The sequence below is a fragment of the Lactuca serriola genome, chromosome 5 (assembly GCF_051521515.1).
Source record: "Lactuca serriola cultivar US96UC23 chromosome 5, Lser_US96UC23_V15, whole genome shotgun sequence".
NCBI classification, from domain to species: Eukaryota; Viridiplantae; Streptophyta; class Magnoliopsida; order Asterales; family Asteraceae; genus Lactuca; species Lactuca serriola.
This window is the reverse complement of record NC_136412.1, coordinates 135,856,412-135,880,278: the sequence shown is the minus strand read 5'-3', so window position 1 is coordinate 135,880,278 and position 23,867 is coordinate 135,856,412. Positions and strand designations below refer to the sequence as shown.

Sequence of the window (23,867 nt, the reverse complement as noted above, 5' to 3'; positions counted from 1 at the left end):
CACTACTACTTTCTTCACATGGGGTTTTCGCAAGCGGCCTAAAAATGGCGGATTCTTCAAAATTACTACGCTCGCTAAGATGATTTCCATCTGGGTATTTCACGAAAGGGGTAGTAAATGAGTATTCTTTAACACGACAAGTTTCTATCGAAATTTCTTCATCTGAGTACGCTACAAAAGTTTCATCTTCTACGTCATGAACAGTGGTATGCTCATCGCCATAACTACTGATATCAATACTGCTGGTGCTATTAAAGCTGCTAGTTCGTGAGTAAATCTGATCGTTGTTTGATAAATAGAATTCAGAATCTGAATCAATCGTAAGGGGAGCTCTAATGGGTACAGAAGAACCTGGTAATGAACTCGAAATATAAATCTTCGGGGGTGGGAATGGGGCCTCTTCTATTGAATCTTCATCCATGGAGCTTCGAAACGGAAATAAGGTAAATCGGAGAAGATAAAAAGATACAATTTTGGAGAGTAGTGCTTGTAAAACTATGATTTAGGGTTTTGTATTTTGGGTTTTACAAGGAGTTTGGTGGTGTTTGCTAGGGGTTTTGTTTTATCTTTTTAAGATTACGAAGCAAAGGGTGTGGGGACGTGGGGTCTTTTGGCAGTTACGATGACACGATATCGATAACCTTTTTGGTCCTATATGAATACGTACGAACATAGTACACCACTTATTGCTAGTTGAAAAATGAAAATAAATGAAAAAAATGAAAATAAATGAATATATCACGGTTATTTTGAGTATATTTTATAACGATAAGTTAATAACTTTAATGTAACAACATCAACATTCAACCACTCATATCACATATCACATAAAGGGATTAGAATGAGGTAACGAGTAGCTCCTTTAATGCAAAATAATAGCTTGTAAACGGGAGTGAGTCAAAGTTAAGGGTGCTATTTTATAATACATCACGATAAAAATATATGATACTAAATGATATTAAGACGAAAATGAAATTAGAATTTACGTTTGAGTTCAAGATTCAACAAAGAATTGACAGGATATTAACATATGGACGTTGTGTTCACAGTGATGGAGTCAGACTCAAAGCAAAAGGGTATCCCAATTTTTTTTCATGGGTATCACCGCAACGGCTGAACATGGGGCGGCTCGGGTTAGTTTTTCCTAAAACCGAACCCAAAAACGATAGCCTCAGTTTTAAAAATTTTAAACCAAACGAACCCAATACCATTGGTTTGGTTTTTCGGTTTTCAATTTGTACTTGGGTTTTCTGGTTTGGTTTTGGTTTTAAACCCAAACCTTAATCGAATCGTTAGCTAACTTCAACTATTGTTATATAAACATGAAGTTGAAGTATCTTTTGATACTTCAATCGATGTGGACTTAAAGTAGATATCAAATAAAGCATGAGGATAACAAGCTTATATAATAGATAAAAATAACTAAGTTTACATGTATTTGGCGATGTGGGATAGAATAGTTGGGAAAATAAAAAAATAGAATAGTTGGAAAAATAAAAGATATGTAAACAAATAATTTGTAAGGAGCAAGAATTGATCTTGAGACCTTTATTTCATTAAGCTAGCATCTAACCAATAGACTAACTATTTGTTTATGCTTATAAATGAAGGGATGCGTATATATACACTACATAAAACGATTTTTTTCCTAAAAAATTTACACTACCGAAATTTTTTTGAGGGGTATCCCGGGCTACCCCGGGATACCCCTTGGATCCGCCCCTATGTGTTCATCATGTTTCCAATGTTTGTCGTGTTTCTTAAGAGTAATTTTGAATAAAATAAGCCGAATGTTTATTTTATTTTATATTTATCGCTTTTGTCTTGTTAGTTGTTTTTATTATGTTTTAATTGAGTTGTTTTTGTATTAATAAAAGAAAACACAACATCGTATTGGGTCAGGTAAAACCAAGACACGACTGTTTAATTTGTCACCCTTAGTCAAAGCAAGGAGAAAGAACATGGTTTGGTGTGGTTTAAATTATGTCATAATGTCAAACTAAGCATTTTGTGATTTCATGTTCATTTTTGTTGTGCCTTTGATTAAAGTTCGAAAAAACTGATTTGGTTTGGACGTGCCAAAAATTCAAACCATAGACGTTTTATGCAAAAAATTTCACTTCAACTGTGAGGTTGTTGTGACTAAGTTTTTATGCTACCATACTACCTCAAAATACGTAATTACTTATTCAAGCCGATGAGTCTAATAATTGAGATGTAAAATTTCATATATATAATATTGAATGTTTGAACATTGACATGATTAAAATATGAGAAATTAAATATGTTTTTACTTTTTGTTCCTACAAATTATCATACCCAATTATATAGTGATATGTGTAACATTTAATGATATTTTAATATACTAATATGACATATGTCATTATTTAATAGGATAGGAAGATTTATAGGATCAAAAATATAAGGATATTTAATTTCTCTTAAAATATTACTATTTTTTTCAATTAACTTGGTATGTAATGCACATACTAAAAGGAATTCAACTTGGATCACTCAAACAATATCGTTGACAAAATTTTCAAAATTTAGGAAATAACTCAACACAAAAATCTTCTAAAAAAAAAAAAAAAATTTAGAGGGAGCAGGGGACAAATGGGTAACCCAAGAATCCGACCCGAGAATCCTGTATCTGCCAAGTGCCAACATCAAAGGAAGCGTGCAAGCCACCATATCTTCCTAATCCAAACCAAACACCAACCAACAAATGGGATCAACTGTTTGTATATCTCCGGCAACCTTCACCGCAGTCGCTCCCATTAAACCCTCTTTATCACGCACCAGAACCCTTGATACATCAATCTCCTTCTCTACCAACCCCAATCGGAATTTCACCTTCAAACACATCTTTTCTTTATCATCATCATCGATGGCTTCCTCTACTCTCCATGTCATGGCTTCCTCTTCCACTGGTACGTCAAATACTCTCTCTCTCTCTCTCTCTCTCTCTCTCTCTGTTGTTATTTTTCTATCTATTTAGTACCAAATCTTTCTATCTCGCTGTAGATTCGTGGATTTATGATTGATGAAGAGATGCAATGATAATTTGATTAGAATTGTCGTACGCACATTTCAGTGTAAATGTGTAATATACCTCATCCTTGTGAAATTGTTAGGTACTTTCTTTGCAATGTGATGATCAATTTCTGTAATTGAGATTCCTGTGGCGAGACCAACTCTTCAAAAGAATCTGATTCCATGATCAGTAGGTCGTAAACACACATTGAATTTTCGCGTCAAATACACCGATTAAAACCTTAGGGTTTGTAGTACCTTATCCCATTTTACTGAATTGTATCCACTTATCAGCTTATCTCCTAGCTATCGTGTATGTGCAAGTCTACTAATCTTTCACTTATAATTTTACTTTTGATGCTCACACTTCAACTTCCATAAACAAATAGGTGCTGCAAGTGAAGAACTAGACACTTCATCTTCTACCTCTGTTGGAGCAAATGATTTGCTTATTGTTGGACCAGGTGTTCTTGGTCGCCTAGTTGCAGAAAAATGGCGAGAGGTGAGAATGAGATCAAGAAATGTTAAAATTTACTATACAATCTAGCATAGATCATACTCCACTTGTTGCTTCTTTGTTTCACTTTTTTCTAAGTTGATTAAAATCTCAAATTGTTTGAAGAACAAATTGAAATCCTTTCTCTCACCCAAAACTATGTAACATTTCCTTGTTTGTATAAAAGACATAAATACCCTCCCCATCCTAAGTGTTAGATTCTGATGACAGGAACACCCAGGATGCCAAATCACTGGAGAGACAGTTACTACTGATCACCATGAAGAGCTTATTAAAATTGGGATCAATCCAACATTGAAGGGAGTTAAATGGGATCATAAGTTCCCTTATGTGATCTTTTGTGCCCCACCTTCTAGAAGCTCAGACTATGCTAGTGATGTTGGGTAATGAAGTGAATGACAACTTTACCCCTTCAATATCCGTATTAATTACAACATTTCCTTTTTGCTTATCATCAATGTATTGAAAATTACTAAAAAGTTAGATATTAAACAAACAGGGAAGCTGCATCACTTTGGAATGGAGAAGGTTCTTTCTTGTTTACTTCAAGCTCAGCACCATATGATAGATACGATAATGGACAATGCTATGAAGTGCTTACTTTACTTCTTTTATTTTAGTTTTTTTTTATATTAAATATTTTAATCGATTAATAACTTTCTTGATGTTTTTTTAATATAGGATAGTCCAGTAGTACCAATAGGGAGGAGTCCAAGGACAGATGTTCTTTTGAAAGCAGAGAAGATTGTTTTAGATGCTGGTGGCTCTGTTGTTAGGTTGGCTGGACTTTACATATCCTTTTGCTAAAAAGTAACAATTTACTTTCATTTATTTGTGTATTATATATATAGCATCCTATTTTCATTTCTTTCTCAGATATCATCGAATCTTTAAAATGCTTTTTTTTTTTTTCTTATTGAAGCATTGTACTTTGAAAAATCTATGCAATTATACCATTTTTTTTATCAAGACATTATACATTGAAAATTTTAGCTAGTTATAGCAGTGAAAGTTGCTTTGTATTTGGATGGCATTGCTATAATTGGTAAATTTCTCAAAGTAAAATGTTGTAATAGGGAGAATTTAATAAACGAATTAATGAAAAATGCATCTATGAATTTGTATTTGCTAAATCTTAACTTCTTTAGCACAAAGCAGATAGAGGAATGCATTTGTATTACTTAAAACAAGGGACTATTGAAGCTAATCCTCATCACCTTGTCAATCTCATTCATTATGAGGTTCCTCTCATCTTTATTTCTTCTTATTACAACAGAGTTTTATACAAAAAAAGTCCCATTATTTTGGGTAAATTTTTGATAAAGTCCTAAATTATTATTATTATTTTGAACAGAAAAGCCCCAATTATTAATATTTTGCCCAAATTAAATAAAAAAATACCCGTTTTTATTTTGGGTTTTATGCAGAAAAGTCACATTGTTTTGGGAAATTTTTTGATAAAGTCCTAAATGTTTTTTTTAATAGAAAAGTCTCATTATTTTGGGAAAATCACATAATCTGTCATTTCCTGTTAAAATATAAAACATGACTTTTTCGTTAATTTTGGGCAAAATGTTAAATAATTAGGACTTTTCTATTCAAAAAAAAAAAATTAGGACTATCAAAAAAAATTTCCCAAAATAATGAGACTTGTCTGCATAAAACCCTTTTTATTTTAACAAGACAAATTACCGTGTAAAATAAAATAATCAGGACTATTCTGTTCAAAAAAAAAATTACGACTTTATCAAAAAAAATTTCCAAAACAATAGGATTTTTCTGCATAAAACCCTTGCAACATAGTTAGAAAAATCTATCTAATTATAGCAATGTCACACGCATAAAAAGTATAATATACTAAAAAAAAACAAATGAAAGTACAATGCTATAATTCGGTAGATTTCACAAAATAAAATGAGCTATAAAAAAAAAATTGAAGTCGTTTATATGATACAGGATGCCGCCTCTCTCTCGGTTGCAATTCTAAAAAAGAAATTACGCAGTCGGCTATTTTTGGGGTGTGACAATCATCCGGTTTCAAGGTTTTGGTTTTATTAAATTTTTTATCAAGTTTCCATATTTTCATATTACATGGAATGATGGAATCCATTTTTAACATGATAAAATTTGATTTTGTTTAGACAAGAAGTGATGGACTTGGTTGCTAAGAGTGGGAAATTTGATCCAACGTTTGTGGGCTTTACTGGTAAGTTTAGCTGATACATGAAAAGCTAACTGCTAACTGATAAAAAATAACGATTGGTAAAGCTAGCTGAAACATGTACAATGATATAAAATGGCATGTAGAAGATTGAGTTGTTTTTTACCATATTGATAAAAAGAGCAAACTACATTGCTATTCCCACAATTTGCTCCAAAAAATAATGGCAATTTTGTAAAAATGCTAGGACTTCACTTGTTCCATAAAGGGAAATATGTAGAAAAGTCTCGTTATTTTGGGTAATTTTTTGATAAAGTCCTACAAAAATAGTCTCGATTATAAAACATTTTTGCCCAAATTGACGAAAAAGTCCTTATTATCGTGTAAAATTAAATAATCGGGACTTTTCTGTGCAAAAAAAAAAAAGACCATATAAAAATTTTCCCCAAAATAATGAGACTTTTCCGCATATTTCCATAAATGATGAAAGTGTTGTATGAACAAAGATTATTTTTTTTGGACTCAATTAACCGTTTTTAAAGTAAATGACCATTTTACCCTTTTGTCCGAAAACATAGGCACAGATGGTCCTTTGGGTAAGAAATTGGACAACTCAAAGACAAGGGAGGAGTTAGGATGGGAGCCAAAATACAAAAGCTTTGCTCATTTTCTTGGGGTAGCTTCTTGATTTTTATTTTTATTTTGTTTATGGGGATTATTATTATTATTATTATTATTTTGATTGGTGGGTGGTTGAAAAAGAAAAACGGGATATTTTATTAGGAAGATATTTTTGCTTACACCTGAGGGATGCACAAAAAAATGGTTGTGGTTATTTGTGTAACATGACGTATATTTAGTGCTACTAAATTGAGCTAAACTTGAAGTAAGTTCTTGATTTATATCCCTTAATAAATTCGTTTACATTGAATATACAAATAATTGTCAATGAAATCAAGAACTCCCATTCCACCATTTCTAATCATCAAGATTTGCTTCAAGATTCTCAATAACCATTTGTAGATTTTGTGTAATCATCAAAACAAACATGTGTGTGTGTTTATTCTCAAGATGTTCGTAACTTTGTCAAAGTGTGAGTAAACACTGGATACAGATGATGATGTAATAATCAAAGAAACAAGTAAATGATCAAAACATTCTATTGATTCTATTATCTAAATAAAATATCATAAAAAATAAGTTCATTATTGAAGATGATAAAAGAAATTGCTAGTTTTATAAGAAACGATTATCGTGTTGGTAAAGACGATATGAACTTCTTTTATGACATTCCTATCAGTTATATCTATTCATTGTTAGTTAGACCCACTCGCAATTTTTTTTTTTCTGGTTTTGCGATGTCATTCAGGGTAGAGGATGGTCTGAAGGTGATGCAAAGTTCACATTATTTTTTATAGCTTAATATTTAATACACTTAATGGTATGCAATTATACGTGATTATTTGACTAGGAGGTGATTATTCCATTGAACATTGACTTATAAGGTAGTTGCAAAGTTTGAAATCTTTTAAAATCTTGCCCCCGGCGATAGAAGTCTAGTTGTTGATCAGTGAAATTCCAGACAGAAGGTCCATGATTCAAACTGGTCCACGGGCCAAAATATTGAGTGTTCAACAGTTGACCTTCCACATATGCCTTGGGGTGGGTTGATGTGGGCCGTCCAGATGATACGGTTTACCATTTTTTAAGATAGTTGCAAAGATCTTGTAGCTTGTCCGGATGAATCATTTTTTTAAAATGGAAGAATCACCTCCCTAGAGAGAAATCGGATAAAAAAAAAACTACCTATTAATTTTTCTTAGTACTTAATATTTAACATATTAATGGTAATAAAAGGAATCTTGTAACACAATCATGTGTTCTTAGAGAATTTAATGGTACTAAAATGTTATATAGGAAATCTAACCATTTTTATCAATTGTTTTCTCGAAATTTACTTTGTAGTGTTGTTTAGATGTTTTGATATAAAGAGATAAGCTTTATTATAAAGAGATACCGAATTGCTTACCTAGCTACCTGAGTAATTCGAGTCTTGGATTTTTCAATTATGAAATGGCCGGTAGAGGGTATGCGACGTATTTCGGCGTCATAACATATCGTCCAAAAGACAAACCTATTCCCCTAATTCTTGCAAAAGCGGGGAGCCGCAGTGGATGGTCAGGAACCATTGGTTAATTGCTATTATTTTTTAGATCGCTTGAATTGACAAAAAAAAATGTATATCTAAATCTATATCCAAAATTTCGGATATCCAAAATTGGGAATACGGATTTGGATAGTAAAATTCACTATCCAAAATTTAATTTTCGAATATCAGGTTTGAATACCCATATTCAACTGTCTCTCTTTCACACGTACACGCACACATGAGGGGTTATTTCAAAATAACAAGTTGCCATCTTTAAATAATGTGTATTAATAACACAAGTGCTCTATCCTTTTCCAACTTGCAAATTGTAAAGTTGAAGTATTTGAAAGAGTTGATATTGCAACTATCGTTCATGTGGTATATTGAAAATATGTATATTGCAACATTTACAAGGCATTGAACTTTGTCGAGTTTAATAGATTTTTATATTATTATTTTATTTTTTATACAACTTTTTAATTTTTTCCCTTATAATACATATAACTATACAAAATTTCAAGGAAATGTTTATTTAAAACATAAAATAATCCTTCATGCCATTTAACTACACTTCCGTTGGAGGCCAATATAACATCTCATTATGGTAAAATTAATCAATTGAATGTCAACTTGACATTCAATGTCATCAACATTCCCGTTAAACTATATTAGTGTATACGTCATATTGTAATGTATGTGTTTTTTGCATTGTTTTACCTTAGGGAAAAAGACTTGTCTTTGTGGTCATCCTTCGGGTCTATGATGTTTTCCTTTCTTTAATCTTTTCAATGTTCTTGAGAACACCACCATGATGTTCCTATTGGAAAATGGTGTCCATAGCCACAAAAAAGTCGGCAATAATACTATAAATAGCAGTGTCATTTTGGGTTACATGCAAAAACAAATATGAACAAAATTGGAAAGAGATTAAATTATAGGGACTAGTTTATTAATTAATTAATGAAACATGAAAATTTTGGAATGTTGTAGATAAAGGATTTAATATAAGATAATAACCAAAGATAAGGATAATTATTCTCAGCACTGATATTCTGGGTTTGAATCTTTTCCATATAAATAGAGACCTATACCCAAATTATAGAGTTAGAGAAATCAACAAAAAAGCCCTCAAAAATTTGGTGGTACTCTCTAGATCCAGGAAACCCTAAAACCACTCCCACGCGCCACGTACAAGGTTTCACGTGCTGCATAGAAGGTCTCGTGTTTCAAATCTATCTAATCTTCGAGTTGCTTCCGGTTTAGGTTTTTTCTAGTTTTTTTCCGGTGTTTTTGTTTGCTTCATTGGTGCGATCATGAAAGAGGGATTCTCTTTTGGATCCTCCAAGTCCGATCAACTGACTAAGTTTAAGAAATCGAATAACACGAGTGTATCTTTTCTTTCCTTCTTTCTTTGTTTTTTTTTAGTTTCCTAGATATGGTTGGACTTGGTTCCCCTTTTGGGTTCATAAGTTATGATTATTTATATGCTTTCGATGTGCTATTTTTAAATCTTGTTTATGAAACCCTAGCATTATATACAAACAATGTATGGATGTCATAAGAATCCCTAAAGATTAGGGAGTCTTATGTTTAATTTTGGAAATTCTATCTTCGGTAGATCTTTATCATGAAGTATCAAGATCTCAACTGATAGTGCAATTGTTAAGTTTCATGTTGATAAGCCTTCAAAAGGATCCATTGAAGGCATCAGCGTGAACATACGTTGAGACCATCAATGCCAATTTAATGATAGCGTTAGAGTTTCCTTTGACTTTATCAAATCATGTCAAATCACTTCGACCATGAAACTACATCTTCTGATGGAATAATTCAGTCCTACTAAAGATTAACATTTCCTCCAAAGAGCAACACTAAAGGCATCACTTTCAAGAAGAGGGGCTGTTCTAAATTCCGTTGTATGTGTTTTCTAAAGGGATGTAGCCAAGATTTTGTTTTAAGGCAGAACAAATAATTTACAAAATATGAAAAAATAGCAAAATAATTCAAATGATAATAAAATGTAACAATGTATGATTTTAAAGTAAAATTATTCATTTAAGTTGTAACTATTGATTAATTAAGATAATAAAAAATAGTAATATACGAACTTTATGAACCAGGAAATTCACTGTGAAGATTGAAATGCAATTTGAATTTGATATAATCAAAAAAGTTGTTGCCGCAATTCTTTAATCGACTACCTCAACATGTAAATAATTTCATTCATTATGAATTTAAGTTTTGAATGTGGTGGGCCATGTCATAATTCACGACCTTAGCATTTTTTATTCAAATGAAATATAAATTATATATATAATATATATTTCACTTCAAATTTGTGTGAGGTGGGTCAAGGCCCACTGTTGCACCCATATAGTTACGTTTCTGAATCTGTGGACCATCTTTATGTTACCTACAATTTAACGAGATTGATTTGGAACCGCAGAAACATTTGGTGCAAGCTACAACCATTCTCATGCTCCCATAAAGTTACAGAAATCATCTCAATTCCAAAGTCGACCTGAAAACTTCCTACACCCATAAAGTTACTACTTTAGACAGTTATTCTTTCATCTTGCATGTGCATTTGTCGAGTAGAGAATGAAAAATATTTAACAACAAACCAACATCTTTTCACAAAGTCATAAAAGAGATCAAGAACAATTCCTTTCTGTGGTTTAAGAATAAAGTAAAAGTCACCTCAACCGATTGCTCATCTTGGTATAATTTTAATATTTTATGTATTTCTATGTCTTATAAATGTAACATTGACAATGCCCAAAGGTTTTGGTTAGAGGTGATAAATCGTGCTATCATTTCATGTTTCTACACGACACGACACAACAATGTTTTATGTAACACGAGTACGACACGACACGACAAATATAATATATACTAAAAACTAGTTTATTTAATGAATATTTTATCAAATATAACACGACAAACACGATAAAGAACTGCTAAATCGTGTCAATTTCGTGTTGAATTTTGAACACGGACACGACACGACATCGTGTTTTTAACAGCTAACATGAACACGAATTCAAATTTCATTTCAGTCCCAATTTCGTTTTGTATCGTGTATTTTTGTCATGTCGTATCATAAATTGTCGCCTCTAATTTTGGTTATGTGTTTCTAGCAACTTGCAAAATCACATTAGCAATAAAAGATTATCCGGAGTCAAAACAAATCATTTTTTTAGATAAATGAATCAAATAAATAACTATTCTATAAAAAAAAATTATAATATAATATAATATTATTATCATTCAATAAAAGGCAATCATTATAAAAGTGGCCAATGAAAACATTTAAATAATAAAACTTGTTCCACAACTAAAACGAGACTCAAACTACAAGGAACCTTTTATTCGTGGGGAACAAAAAAAATTCAAAAAATCAATGGCGGGTGCACACGGTGCCACCATGGCCGCCGCCGCTGCCATATCTTCTTCCTCCGTCCCACCGACCACCTCAGCAGCTCCAATCCCCGGAAAATCGCTCGTCTTACTTTCTTCTCTTCCCTCGTCGTTTCCATCACGACGAAGAAGAACTAACCATCTCCGAAAGAAAATCCTCAAAACCCTAGAAAACAAGCCTTATCCAGACATTTCCAATCCCGAATTTCCCCGCAAAACCCCACCAATTATCATAGAAGAAACTGTGCAGCAACAGACTACTGAAACTGACCAGCTTTCTCTCTCCCAAACCACTGGATTCATCGATGGCATTGCGGGTGAGTTTTCAACTAGGTCATTTGTTAAAATCGGATTGTATTTAGTTGGGGCTTTTGTTTTTCAAACGATCTGCGCCGCGTTGATATTTGGATGGAATGATTTAGAGGGTGAAGATCGAAACTTGAATAGTGATGAGTACAAGAAACCTAGGGCTTTAGATTCAAAAGAGAATCCGAATTTAATGGAAACCAAAGAGGGTGGAATACTATTAGTTGATAAATCTGAAATGGATAACAAAATTGTAGAAATTCAAGAAATGGCAAGGGAAGCCCGACAACAAGAAAGGGTAGAAGCAAAGAGAAAAGGGTTGGTGGAAGAAGAAGAAGATGATGATGATATTGATATTGATCATGATTTGATTGATAAATCTTTGAAGGAGAAAGAGGTGGATAATCGATTAATGAAGTTAAGAAAAAGTTTAGAAGGTAATTATGAAAAGTTGCCCCCTAAGTTTCCAATAAAAGAAGATTCAGCTCCATTGATGTTCAAAAAGAAGTATAAATATAAAAGTCCATCAATTGATTCAGGGGAAAAGCCAAAAGGATTTGATAACACTAAAGATCTTCATGTTGTTAATGGTGAATTGGACAATAAAGATCAAGAACAAGTAGATGAATCTATTCCCATTATAGAGCCTATAAATAAGTTGGTGAATGGAAGTGAAAAAACAAAACAAAGAGCAACTAAGATCGAATCAATAAAAGGTATGTTCAAAATAGATTTATTTACAAAGTGAATTTTATACTTTAAAAAAAAAACCACTTGTTTTATACATAGGTGCTTCAAAGGAGATAAGGAAACCTCGAGGCTTTGGTCAAGAAAGTCAAAGTAATACTTCAATATCTTCCAAGAATGATGATTCTTATAGTAATGGAAGTTTAAAGGGCAAAAAAGGTAGAAACAGGAAATCTGGGGGAGATTTTGGGGATATGAAAATTAGTTCCAAGATTGACTTTTGGTGGACTAGTCTCCCTTATGTTCTGGTATGTAAATTGTAAAATTATTTTTAGTATTTCAACATTATACTTTGAAAAATAAAAATCAAAGCAATTTTAACGGTTATAATAAGAAAAATAAAAATCAAAGTACAATGCCTTCATAAAAATGGGTGAAAGGCAAGAAACAACAATGTACTTTCATTTATAAATTTGTTTATAGGATCCCATTTTCATTTTTTTTTCTATTACATATTTACATCATTGTGCTTTAGGCATAGTCTTTTAAAAATCTACCTAATTACTTTTTTTTTTTTTTTTTTTTTTTATATTAGGACATAATACTTTGAAAAATCTACCCAATTATATCATTGCAAATTGTTTTGTTTTATGCAATTACTTTCTCATAAGGTCTTTTATGAGATTAACCATTTTTTCGGAAAAAACGAATAAAGGGACCAAATCGAGAAAAGGGTTTTATGCAGAAAAGTCCTATTATTTTGGGAAATTTTTGATAAAGTCCTAAATTATTTTTTTTGAACAGAAAAGTTCCGATTATTTAATTTTACACGATAATTTTAAGCAAAATATTAAATAATCGGGACTTTTCTGTTCAATTTTTTTTAAAGACTTTATCAAAAAATTCCCCAAAATAATGAGACTTTTCTACATAAAACCCATCGAAAAAAATACAAGGTCTTTTTCAGGAAAAAAAATAAAGCTAAGTAAATTCAATCCGAAAAAAAACACAAAATATAAGGTCTTATATCAGATTAACCCTAGTTACATTAAATGAAAGTAGGATGGTATGTTATAATAAACAAATAAAACAAAATAGAGTAAATTACACGAATGGTCCCTATGGTTTAAGGTAATTTGCGTGTTTAGTCACTAACTTATTTTTTTAACTCGGAAGGTCCCTACTGTTTGTTTTTGTTACGCGCTTGGTCCCTGTCTTACCTAAAAAGATTATTTTGCCATTGATGTTTTAATTTATTTAAATAAATACACCCCCAATCCCACCCCCTCACCTTACCTTACCTACCCCACCATTTTTTCCTATTTAAATAATTGTCTTTTTATGTAAGACAAGGACCAAACGTGTAACGAAAACAAACAGTAGGGACCAAGCACGTAACAAAAACAAAAAGTAAGTACCTTCTGAGTTAAAAAAAATAAGTTAGGGACTAAGCGCGCAAATTACCCCAAACCATAGGGACCATTTGTGTAATTTACTCAACAAAATATATTGATGTTTTCTTGCATTTAACCCTATAAAAAAGAAATATAAATGCAATTATATATAAAAGTACATTGCCATTTCTTATCAACTTTTCATTTATCAGGCTATCTTAATGCAAAGAGGGGGGAAAAGTGAAGAATCTGAAGGATTATTTACTTTAAGGAGTAATTTTAAAAGTAAGAGTGGATTATCACACACTGTTGCTTTTGAAGATCGAGGTGATGCCACAAATTTCTGTTATCTTTTGGAATCTTTTTTCCAAGATTTAGAAGATTTCACCACTAATATCATACCAATTCCAACAAATGTAAGTATTAGTATCCTACTTTTTTTTTAGGGCTAATTGCAAGATATAGCAATGTTCTTTTATTTATTTGTATATTTTACTATCTTTCTTCTTATTACAAATCTACTCTAATAAATAAACATCTTTTTTTGCCACATGTTACACTTGTTCGTTTTACTACATGTTATTTTGTGGTTATTTTAAATTAAAATTTTCCGCATGTTATTTTATGTTTTTTTTTCCCATTTTATTAAATTCTAGATAGTATTTAAATGTAATAATTGCAATAAATCTTCTTCTACTCTAATAAATAAAAATCTTTTTAGCCACATGTTATACTTTTGTTCATTTTGTTACATGTCATTTTGTTGTTATTTTAAATTATTTTTTCTCCGCTTGTCATTTTATTGTTTTTTTTTTTTTCATTTTATTAAATTTTTCATATAGTATTTAAATGTAATAATTGCAATAAATCTACTTTTTATTTTTATTTTAATAATTTAATAAATAATTTTTTTTCCACATGTTACACTCTCATTCATTTTGCCACATGTCATTTTGTGGTTATTTCAAATTAAATTTTTTCCACATTTCATTTTATTATTATTATTTTTATTTTATTAAATCCCACATAGTATTTAAATGTAATAAGTGCAATAACAAATGGATATCAATTTTGTTAATGCAGACTTTCCTTATAATTTAAAATTTCTTAAATTAAAACCCAAATTATTTCCTTTGTTCGTTTATCTAAACTATTTGTTTAAATTTAAAAGAGAAAGGAGCACTTCAACTTCAATTTCAATTTTCAATAATTCAATATTTCTTTCACTTTCCTTATAAATTCAAACTTCTCAAATGTTTAGGCTTTGGAAGTTTCTATTTTTATTTCTTATAAAACATCGTAATATATATATATATATATATATATATATATATATATATATATATATATTCGTATTAACATATTATACTTTTGTGAAATCTACCAAGTATAACAATGAAAATTACAATGTATCTTGATGAAATTACTATAATCAAGTGGATTTAAAAAAAAAAAACTTAATGTTTATTATTAAGATAACATTTTTGGTAGATTTGTGATTTTAAAAAACATTGATAAAAGTAGATTGCTATTTATTTCAGGAGCTTGAAGATGCAGTTAAATCAGAGATTATGAAAGTAGTTGTGGTGAAAAAAGGTCAACTTGAGCTCTATGTTGGTCAACCACTTACAGATGTTGAGTCAGCTTTACGCACATTAATTCAACAACAAACCGAATGATTTTTTATTTAATTTTTATTCTGTTTTTAAGATTTAGGAAGATTGTTCATTGAAATGCCATTTGTGAGCTATTTATGTTCTGTATTTTTCAAGAGTTAGGTAGAGTTTGTTTATTAAAATTTGTAATCTGTAATCTTTTTTTTACACTGTAGGAACTTTTTTTTTAATTAATAATAGTAATAGATTGTAGAACACTTATCTTTTAGAAAAAGTAAATGTCTTAAAACTAAAACATGTTTGATTTTTTTTTTTTTTTTTTTCATGAAACTTATGTACAAAAGATCTAGATATAAAAAGTTCATAGTGGTAAACATTTAATAAATAGTATTCCATAGATTCAATTAGTAAGCTAAAAAATGTCTCTTTGGTTCTAAAGTTTTTCTGGTTATAAATTATAATTCTGTTTTTGCAAACCTTTTAAACTTTATTTTCAAGCCTACAGAAGTAAATAATTGCTATCGTAGTTTCTTAATTTGTGAATGAAAATCATTTAGCATAAAACACGTGGAACTTTAAGTGAACAACCTAAAAGGCTAATATTGAATAATTTGAAACCTATTCTTGTTGGTTATAGTTAAATTAGAACTAGCTGGGGTACCCCGCTCCGCGGGATTCGGTTTTGATCAGAGTTTTATTTTTTTCTTTTTCGGTATCTATTAGGAAGTAATGTTTGTGTTTTAATGGATATTTTATTTTTGTAACATATATATGTATGGTAAATTTACTGGATAAAAGTAATGGGGTTGAAGGGACATAAGAGAATGATTAAGGGGACTTGAGTTATATTCAATGAAAATTCTTACAAATTTGACTAAGAATTTATCAAAAAAGTAAAAAAACATAATAAAGTACATTGCTATTTAAAACCATTATAACCTTGAAAATAGATTTAATTAGAGCTTCATCGGCTTCTTAAGCAACGCTAAAATCATAACATTAAGAATTTATCAAACACTATAATCAGAACATTAAGCATTGGAATCTTAAGCAACGCTAAAATCATCGGATTAAATAGAAAGTGGGTATCTAGAGGCTGAACCAACCATTGATTTGCTTTTGTAACCGATTTTTTTTTTTTTTTTTTTTTTTTTTTTTTTTTTTTTGAAGTGGATACCCGGAACCGGAATTGGAACCGCCTGTTCCGGTTCCAAAATATTGGGGAGAACCATTTAAGGTGCCAAAATCGAGTGTATAAACAATTCGTTAGCACTTAAGTGATGAAAAGAGCTAAGTGCAGTGCATACCTCTCAATGACAAATTCCAAACACTTCACACAGTAAACAAAAGCATTGGTCAGTTCTTATCACAACAGGTATGACATTTGACACCCTCCTACATAAACATGATGTTATGACAAAGCAATTTTTACTATAACTGAGTAGATTTTCCAAATTAGAATTCCTTATTAAAAAGATATTTGAATATAAATTATTGTAATAAAAGAAAAGTAAAGTAGGATGCTATGAAATGATATTTCTATTTCATGCAACAATCTCTATTCTCTAAAGTCTAAAGTAATTTCATAGGTTTTATTTGAATATAAATTGTTGTAATATTTCTATTTCATGCAACAAAGACACATCTTGTCACACCCCAAAACCGAGAACGGCGGAAACGTTCTGGGGCGGAGGACGTCATGTAATGTATCACAACAATGTAAAGTAGTAAACAAGCAACAACATCATCCATTGCATAAATAGTATAATTTTAAATACATGTGTGTTCTTTCATAGTATAAAACAACATAATGAATGCTAAAAAAAAAGAAGAGTCTTGGCTGCTCCATCTTCATAAAACCTGGTCGTCGTACCTGTCTATTTGTGACCTGAGAATACAAATTATTTTGAAAGCGAGTATCAACAATAAAGCTGGTGAATTCATAAGTATTTATGTGTCTTTGATTTGTAAAACTGTAAAGTAAAGACTTGTAAATGTTTGGAGAAAAGTTTGCATAAGCATGAAAATGTTTGTAAGTAATTGTAAATGTTTGAAAACCCTAGAAAATCCCATATTTCCTGCTAGTATAAAAGTAGTCTTCTACCAAGACCCGACTGTTTTGAAAGTAGTCTTCTACCAAGACCCGACTGTTTTGTAAGTAGTCTTCTACCAAGACCCGACTGTTTTGTAAGTAAGCATCACTGTAAATGTGACGGTTTTTCCCTGTTTAACTATTATTATAAAACTATAGTTTACCTCATCGTTTATGCGTATGTGTCACAATATAAAGGTAATAAGGAAAATAGTCTATCTATATCAAATATATCCTACCTCGTCGTTCATGTGAATGTGTCACAAAGTAAAGGTAAGAAAATATTATAATAACTAAAAATGTATCCTTTTGCACTAGGATATTCACGGCGTGGAAACTCGCCGAAAAGTACAACCGTAGACACCCGTCAATGATCATTTTCCCTACTGTAGCTAACAGCCTTGGGGGTGGAATGGTAAGTCCCGAAAAGTACAACCGTAGACGACATTCAGACGAATAACCGATGCTCTAAGGCCACATCCCAACGTGGAAAAAGAAATAAAGCGAGCTAGTCGTCCTGAGTCCTTTAAACATTACTTATATAACTATACATATATAGGCATGAATTTGACAATATATAAGCATAAAAGAAGTTTTGTAAAACCTTTGAAAAGTTTAATACTAAGAAATGATGACTTGATGTCAGTTTATAAAACGCTTTGAAAGTATTTTGTTTGATAACACAGTTTTAAGTATAAGGAAAACCTTTGTTTGAAACACAAGTGTAACAGAGTTTGAGAGGAAACATACAGTATGTAAAGCAGTTTGATAAAGAGTTTTAACATGTAAAAACGTTTGAGAAAGTCACTTGAAGTAATCTGTTTGGCAAGACAGCTAAAAGTATAGTAAATCCATTTGTATGCTAGTTATTAATCACATGTGATTGATATAATAACTAGCATTATTTAACTTGTATCCCCCCCATAAAGCATTTATAAACATTCAAAAACATTTAAAAGGTTAATTAAGGGGTATGAACTCACTTGCAGTGAGTGTATCGGATGGAAGTGTCGGACAAGTGCTTGGTGTCAAGTGAAGACTAAAACACACACAATGATCCTAATAACATATGAAGACATATGTATGCATACAATTAGTGATTAAAACACTAATTAGACAAGTTAAGACATCTGAAGACATGCAAAACACTTTATTTAAGTGCTAAAAGTCCTAAGGATTGCATCTAAGGGTTGTAGGACTTGGGTTTTGAGTTTAGGGTCCAAGGGTAAACTCCTTATGAGTTTACGGCCTTGGGACCAACTCCCTTGGAGTTTACGGTTGTAAACTCATAATTTTATTGCCGTAAACTGATGGTACTTCTACCATTTTGTGTCTTGAAGCCTATAAGTCATAAAGAAGCATTCCTACTTCATGTCTAAGCCTTTGGAAGTTATTGTGGCATCAATAACTTCCAAAGGACTTCCTCGTGACCCATAGCCAAAACTCGCCCCACTCCGCCAGTATTTGCTGCCTTCGGGCAGTTTCTTTTGAAGTGACTCACCTCGCCACAACCGTAGCAAGTTTGGCCCACACCAGCATATGGAACTTGAGTGCTTGGCTTTGCGGGAGCTTTGAAGAAACGGGCAATATGCCCCTTTCCATTGTAGTTGGAGCAATGCATTTCCCGGCAAGGTCCAGTGTGGTGGAAGTTGCATTTGTTGCACTTCGGAAGGTTACCCACATAAGGCTTTGCTGGGTAGGGTTTAGTAGGAACTGCAGTAGGTACAACAGCAGCATTTACTATAACTAGCTGTTGTTTCCTTGAGGATTCTTGTGGAGACCCTCCTTTCCTTTTGTTCCACCCTTTCCTCCTGTTGTTGTTTCTTCCTTTTTGTTAATCAGGTGGTGCAGTTGTTGTGTTCGGGTAGTTTCCGTGATCGATAATAGATTGTGCCGGTTCTTTAGCACTGTCAAAAGTAGCAGGCCTTGAAGCTAGCACACTTGCTTGTATCTGAGGCGACAGACCCCAAATAAATCGCTCTATCTTCTTGCTCTCAGGAGCAACCATATTTGGGCGAAGAATTGCCAAATCATAGAATCTATTGGCATAGGCTGATACATCAGAATCAACCATTTTAAGACCCCAGAGTTCCTGCTCGAGTTTTTTAACTTCCCCTCGAGGACAATACTCTCTCATCAGCATGGCTTTCAGGTTCTCCCAGCTTATTGAGTTTGCCACTACCAGAGTCAGTGACTTAACATGACCATTCCACCAAGTTAAGGCCCTGTCAGAAAAGGTGCAAGTAGCAAACTTAACCTTATTGTTCTCCGGGCAGGCGCAGATGTCAAAGACTGCTTCGGTCTTTTCTATCCACTGCCTCAAAACCGTCACCCCTCCTGTTCCATTGAAATTTCGGGGTTTGGCATTCGTAAAATCCATGTAGGTGCACTCCATGGGGTCCCCATGACTCTCGCCATGGTTAGAAAGAGGTGTTCCAATTCCTGATCCACTAGGGACAGGAGTATTGATTTGTAACATGGCAGTCGCTACTGCCGCAGTGATAGCCGCTTGGAACATAGCAGTGTCAAACTGAGGAGGTGGAGGCGGTGGTGGTGGTGTTGGTGCTTCCTTACCATTGTTATGCCTGGGATTTTTACGAGGCGGCATGTTTCAACTATAAGTTGAAAAGATAAAAACAATGTTAAGAATTCAATAGTATAGAAAATGAATGTGTCTCATGAACTAAATCGCCATAGTTCAACAACAGGTGATAGTATGAGTTTTCTGAATAGACTAGATAACATGCCAAAATTACTGGTATTAATGATGTAATCAAGTTCGGGAAAATGACCTATCTGAAGGTCTTACATCATACCATAGGGGAAAATATTGGCAGTTTAGGAGTCTAATAAAGTACTTGAAAGACAGGAATATTTTACAGACAAATGCTTCATAGAGCACGGATAAGAAAGGCTATTCCTTAATCAAAAGAAAAGATGTGCTAGACATCTTCTAACGGCGATGGGAATTCCTTGGGCGAACCCTAAGGTCTTCCAACTGACGAACCACTTGTTGAAGGTGTCGTTCATGAGCCCTCTGGCGAACTCGAAGTTCTATGACTTCAGCTCGGGAGGAAGCTAGTTGTTGCTGCAGAGTCTCATTGATCCTCCTGGTTCTTTCCATTGCTTCTTCGAGATGGCCAATGTGGACCGTGTTAACACCAGAGTTGGCATCAATCTCCCATACTCGGCCGATGGCTGCTCGACCTTGCTCAACATTCCGAGCACTCCTGCGGACCATGATAGGTAGGGCTCGATCAGCCGAGCCACCCTCGCTTATGTTGTAAAAGCTTTGGTCCTCGTTGTAGGGTAAGGGTTGACCTTGTTCATCGCTCCAGCGATTCAAGTTTGTTGCCCACAAGGGTGTGGCACCTTGAAATGCGGGTCGGGGGTTGTTATTCGGGGCTTGACCTACTTGGGGTAGGTTGTTGACTTCAGGCTTGGAGTCAGATCCATCCGAGAAGCCTTCTGCGAGGTGGTCATCCAAAGGGATTGGATGCTCATCTTCGGTGACGCAGGGGCATCCGATCACAACCTTATTTTGGCTGATTTTTATTTCCTTTTAAGTTTATTTATTTCTTATTTAAATAATAAAGATTTCTTTAGAAGATCATCTGTATTTTTGGAGTATATCCTCTAATCGAAATCTCTAGGAGTATTTTTGCTAATTTCCTGTTTTTTCTAGGGTAATTCTATTTGCCCTATAAGTTTGTTTTTTTCCTGGAATTTGTAGACAAATTTTTTTTGTTCTCAAGATTAAAAGTATCGAGACCTTTTGCTCTTGTTCTTTATCACCTGTATCGTTTTGACCATTTGATTGTTAGAGTTTGCATCATTTTGGTATCAAAGCGCACAGGTTGTCTTTCAAATGGTCAGACGTGGCAGACGTAACCCTCGTAGAAACGCCGATGGAGGCAACGACGGTGAACAACCTGACCCACGTGATATCAAAATTGAAAGATTGCAACAACGGATAATGGAGTTGGAGATGCGACAGGAGGAGAGAAGTTCAGAGGAGGCCAGTTCGGAACTCAACTTTGGAGACAAAGAAGAGAACCCTTTCGGTGCCCCCTAACGTAATGCCTTTGAAACATACCAACGACATGGCCAGAGACAAAACAATGAAGACCCTTTGCGTAACCTGGGAATGAAGATAGAGATTCCTGAGTTTGACGGTAAGACCCACCCAGACGATTTTATTGATTGGGTGAACACAGTGGAGCGAGTTTTTGATCTCAAATATGTCCCCGACCCAATTAAAGTGAAGCTTGTGGTCATAAAGCTTCGAAAGTCTGCTTCGCTTTGGTGGGAACACGAGAAAAAACGATGCCAGAGGGACGGGAAGACCAAGGTCGAGACTTGGTCAAAGGTGAAGAAGTTGCTACAAGGTAAGTTCCTTCCGGTCAATCACTGACAAGAAACCTTTTTATATTACCATAATGTTGTCCAAAAGGGTTCCTCCATTGAAGATTTTATCGCAGAGTTTGATCGACTCAGAGTGCATTGTGTTGTTGAGGAAGAGGAAGAACAGGTTATCGCTCGATTTTTGGGTGCTCTTAAACCTGAAATTGCAGACATCGTTCATCTACAACAATATTGTATGTATGCGGATGTTTGTCGCTTAGCTTTATAAATGGAAAAACAGTTAAAGAACCAAGGCAAACCAGGAGGCATCGGGTTTATAACCTCTTCCCGACCCCCACCGACGCATACCAACAAAACATCCAACCCTAAAGTCGACACCCCAACAAGTACTATCAACAACACAACAAGCCCCCGTGTTCTTCGATGCTTCAAGTGTCAGGGTGTGGGACACATCGCTAGAGAATACCCGAACAAGCAGTTAGTTACCCTGGTTGAAGAATCAGCTCCTGTTTATGAGACCGAAGATGAAAAGGAGAGTGGTGGGGAGGAAACTGAAGTAGTATATGCTGATCATGGTGAACTCCTGATTGCCCAACGTGTTTTAAATGTAGATGTGTCAAAAACAGTTGATGATAACTCGTGGTTGCGAAATAACATTTGTCGCACCATATGTACAACGAAAGGGAAAATTTGCAGTGTCATAATCGATGGAGGTAGCTGTGACAACATGGTGGCAACAACAGTGGTAGAGAAGCTCGGCCTCGAGGTGGTAAATTACCCAGAACCGTATCAACTGACATGGCTGAAGAAGGGAAATGTCGTCAAAGTAAGTAAGCGTTGTTTGGTTCAATTTTCGATTGGGAAAAATTATATTGATGAGGTCTGGTGTGAGGTAATTCCCATGGATGCGTGTCACATCCTACTGGGAAGACCTTGGCAATATGATCGGAGGACCAAACATGATGGGTTTTTAAACACTTATAGTTTCAAGAAAGATGGAGTAAATATAGTCTTAGCACCCCTCTACATAAGAGATAACCCCATTGACAATTTATTTTTATCAAACGCTTAAATTAGGGGGTTAACGAAGCTTACTCCTCAAACCCTCATGTATGCTCTAGTGATAACAGATGAAAACAAACACGCCCACCCGTCCCCAAACTGATCAAACCCTTAATCGAGGAGTTTCAGGTTGTTTTTCCAAGTGATATCCCATCTGGTCTACCAATAATGAGGGAAATCCAACACTGTATTGATTTCTTACTAGGCTCCACCATTCCAAATAAGTCGTCCTACTGCATGAACCCTAAAGAATTTGAAGAGTTACGCTGACAAGTCAACGAGTTACTTGAAAAGGGGCTAATACGGGAGAGTATGAGTCCGTGTGCCGTTCCTGCCTTGTTAGTTCCAAAACAAGGAGGAACTTTTCGCATGTGTATCGACAGTCGACCTGTCAACAAAATAACAATCAAATACCGGTTCCCAATTCCTCGATTCGATGACTTGATCGACCAGTTGCATGGCTCAACAATTTTTTCCAAGATTGACTTACGTAGCGGGTACCACCAGATTCGTATGCTACCCGGTGATGAATGGAAGACCGCTTTCAAGACACGTGATGGGTTATATGAGTGGCTGGTAATGCCATTCGGTTTGTCCAACGCACCGAGCACATTCATGCGCCTGATGAACCATGTTTTCAAACCATTTATCGGCCGCTTCGTTGTTGTTTACTTCGACGATATATTGGTTTTCAGCAATAATGTGGAGCAACATGTAGCACACCTTCAGTAGGTTTTTACGGTCTTGCAGGAGCAGAAGTTGTACGCTAACGAAAAGAAGTGTCACTTCCTTACTAGCAAAGTTATTTTTCTTGGTTATTTAGTTTCAGGCGATGGAATAAGGATGGAAGAATCGAAGGTTGAAGCCATTACGAGCTGGCCTACACCCACTACGATTCATGAAGTTCGTAGTTTCCACAGGTTGGCCTCATTTTATAGGCGCTTGATATGGAATTTTAGTAGTATCATTTCCCCCATGACAGAATGCATGAAAGGGGGAAAGTTTTGTTGGACAAAAGAGGCTGAGAATGCATTTGAGGAGTTAAAACGCAAAGTTACACAAGCC

The 23,867-nt window shown here is 33.8% G+C and overlaps 2 protein-coding genes across 2 annotated transcripts; both read left to right on the top strand.

Moving 5' to 3' along the window:
- The first annotated feature begins 2,675 nt into the window (after positions 1–2,675).
- Positions 2,676–6,601, top strand: EMB2799 (NAD(P)-binding Rossmann-fold superfamily protein). The gene is made up of 9 exons (XM_079000969.1): positions 2,676–2,930; positions 3,423–3,535; positions 3,761–3,933; positions 4,050–4,143; positions 4,232–4,343; positions 4,703–4,791; positions 5,507–5,592; positions 5,692–5,756; positions 6,290–6,601. The coding sequence occupies exons 1-9, from the start codon at positions 2,726–2,728 to the stop codon at positions 6,397–6,399; spliced, it is 1,047 nt and encodes a 348-aa protein (XP_078857095.1). The 5' UTR covers positions 2,676–2,725; the 3' UTR covers positions 6,400–6,601.
- Positions 6,602–11,198: 4,597 nt separating this feature from the next.
- LOC145053008 (ABC subfamily C protein) lies at positions 11,199–15,540 on the top strand. Its single transcript, XM_079000968.1, has 4 exons — positions 11,199–12,302; positions 12,376–12,581; positions 13,880–14,083; positions 15,209–15,540. Exons 1-4 carry the CDS (start codon positions 11,264–11,266, stop codon positions 15,344–15,346), a joined length of 1,587 nt encoding a protein of 528 aa, XP_078857094.1. The 5' UTR covers positions 11,199–11,263; the 3' UTR covers positions 15,347–15,540.
- The last annotated feature ends 8,327 nt before the right edge of the window (positions 15,541–23,867 follow it).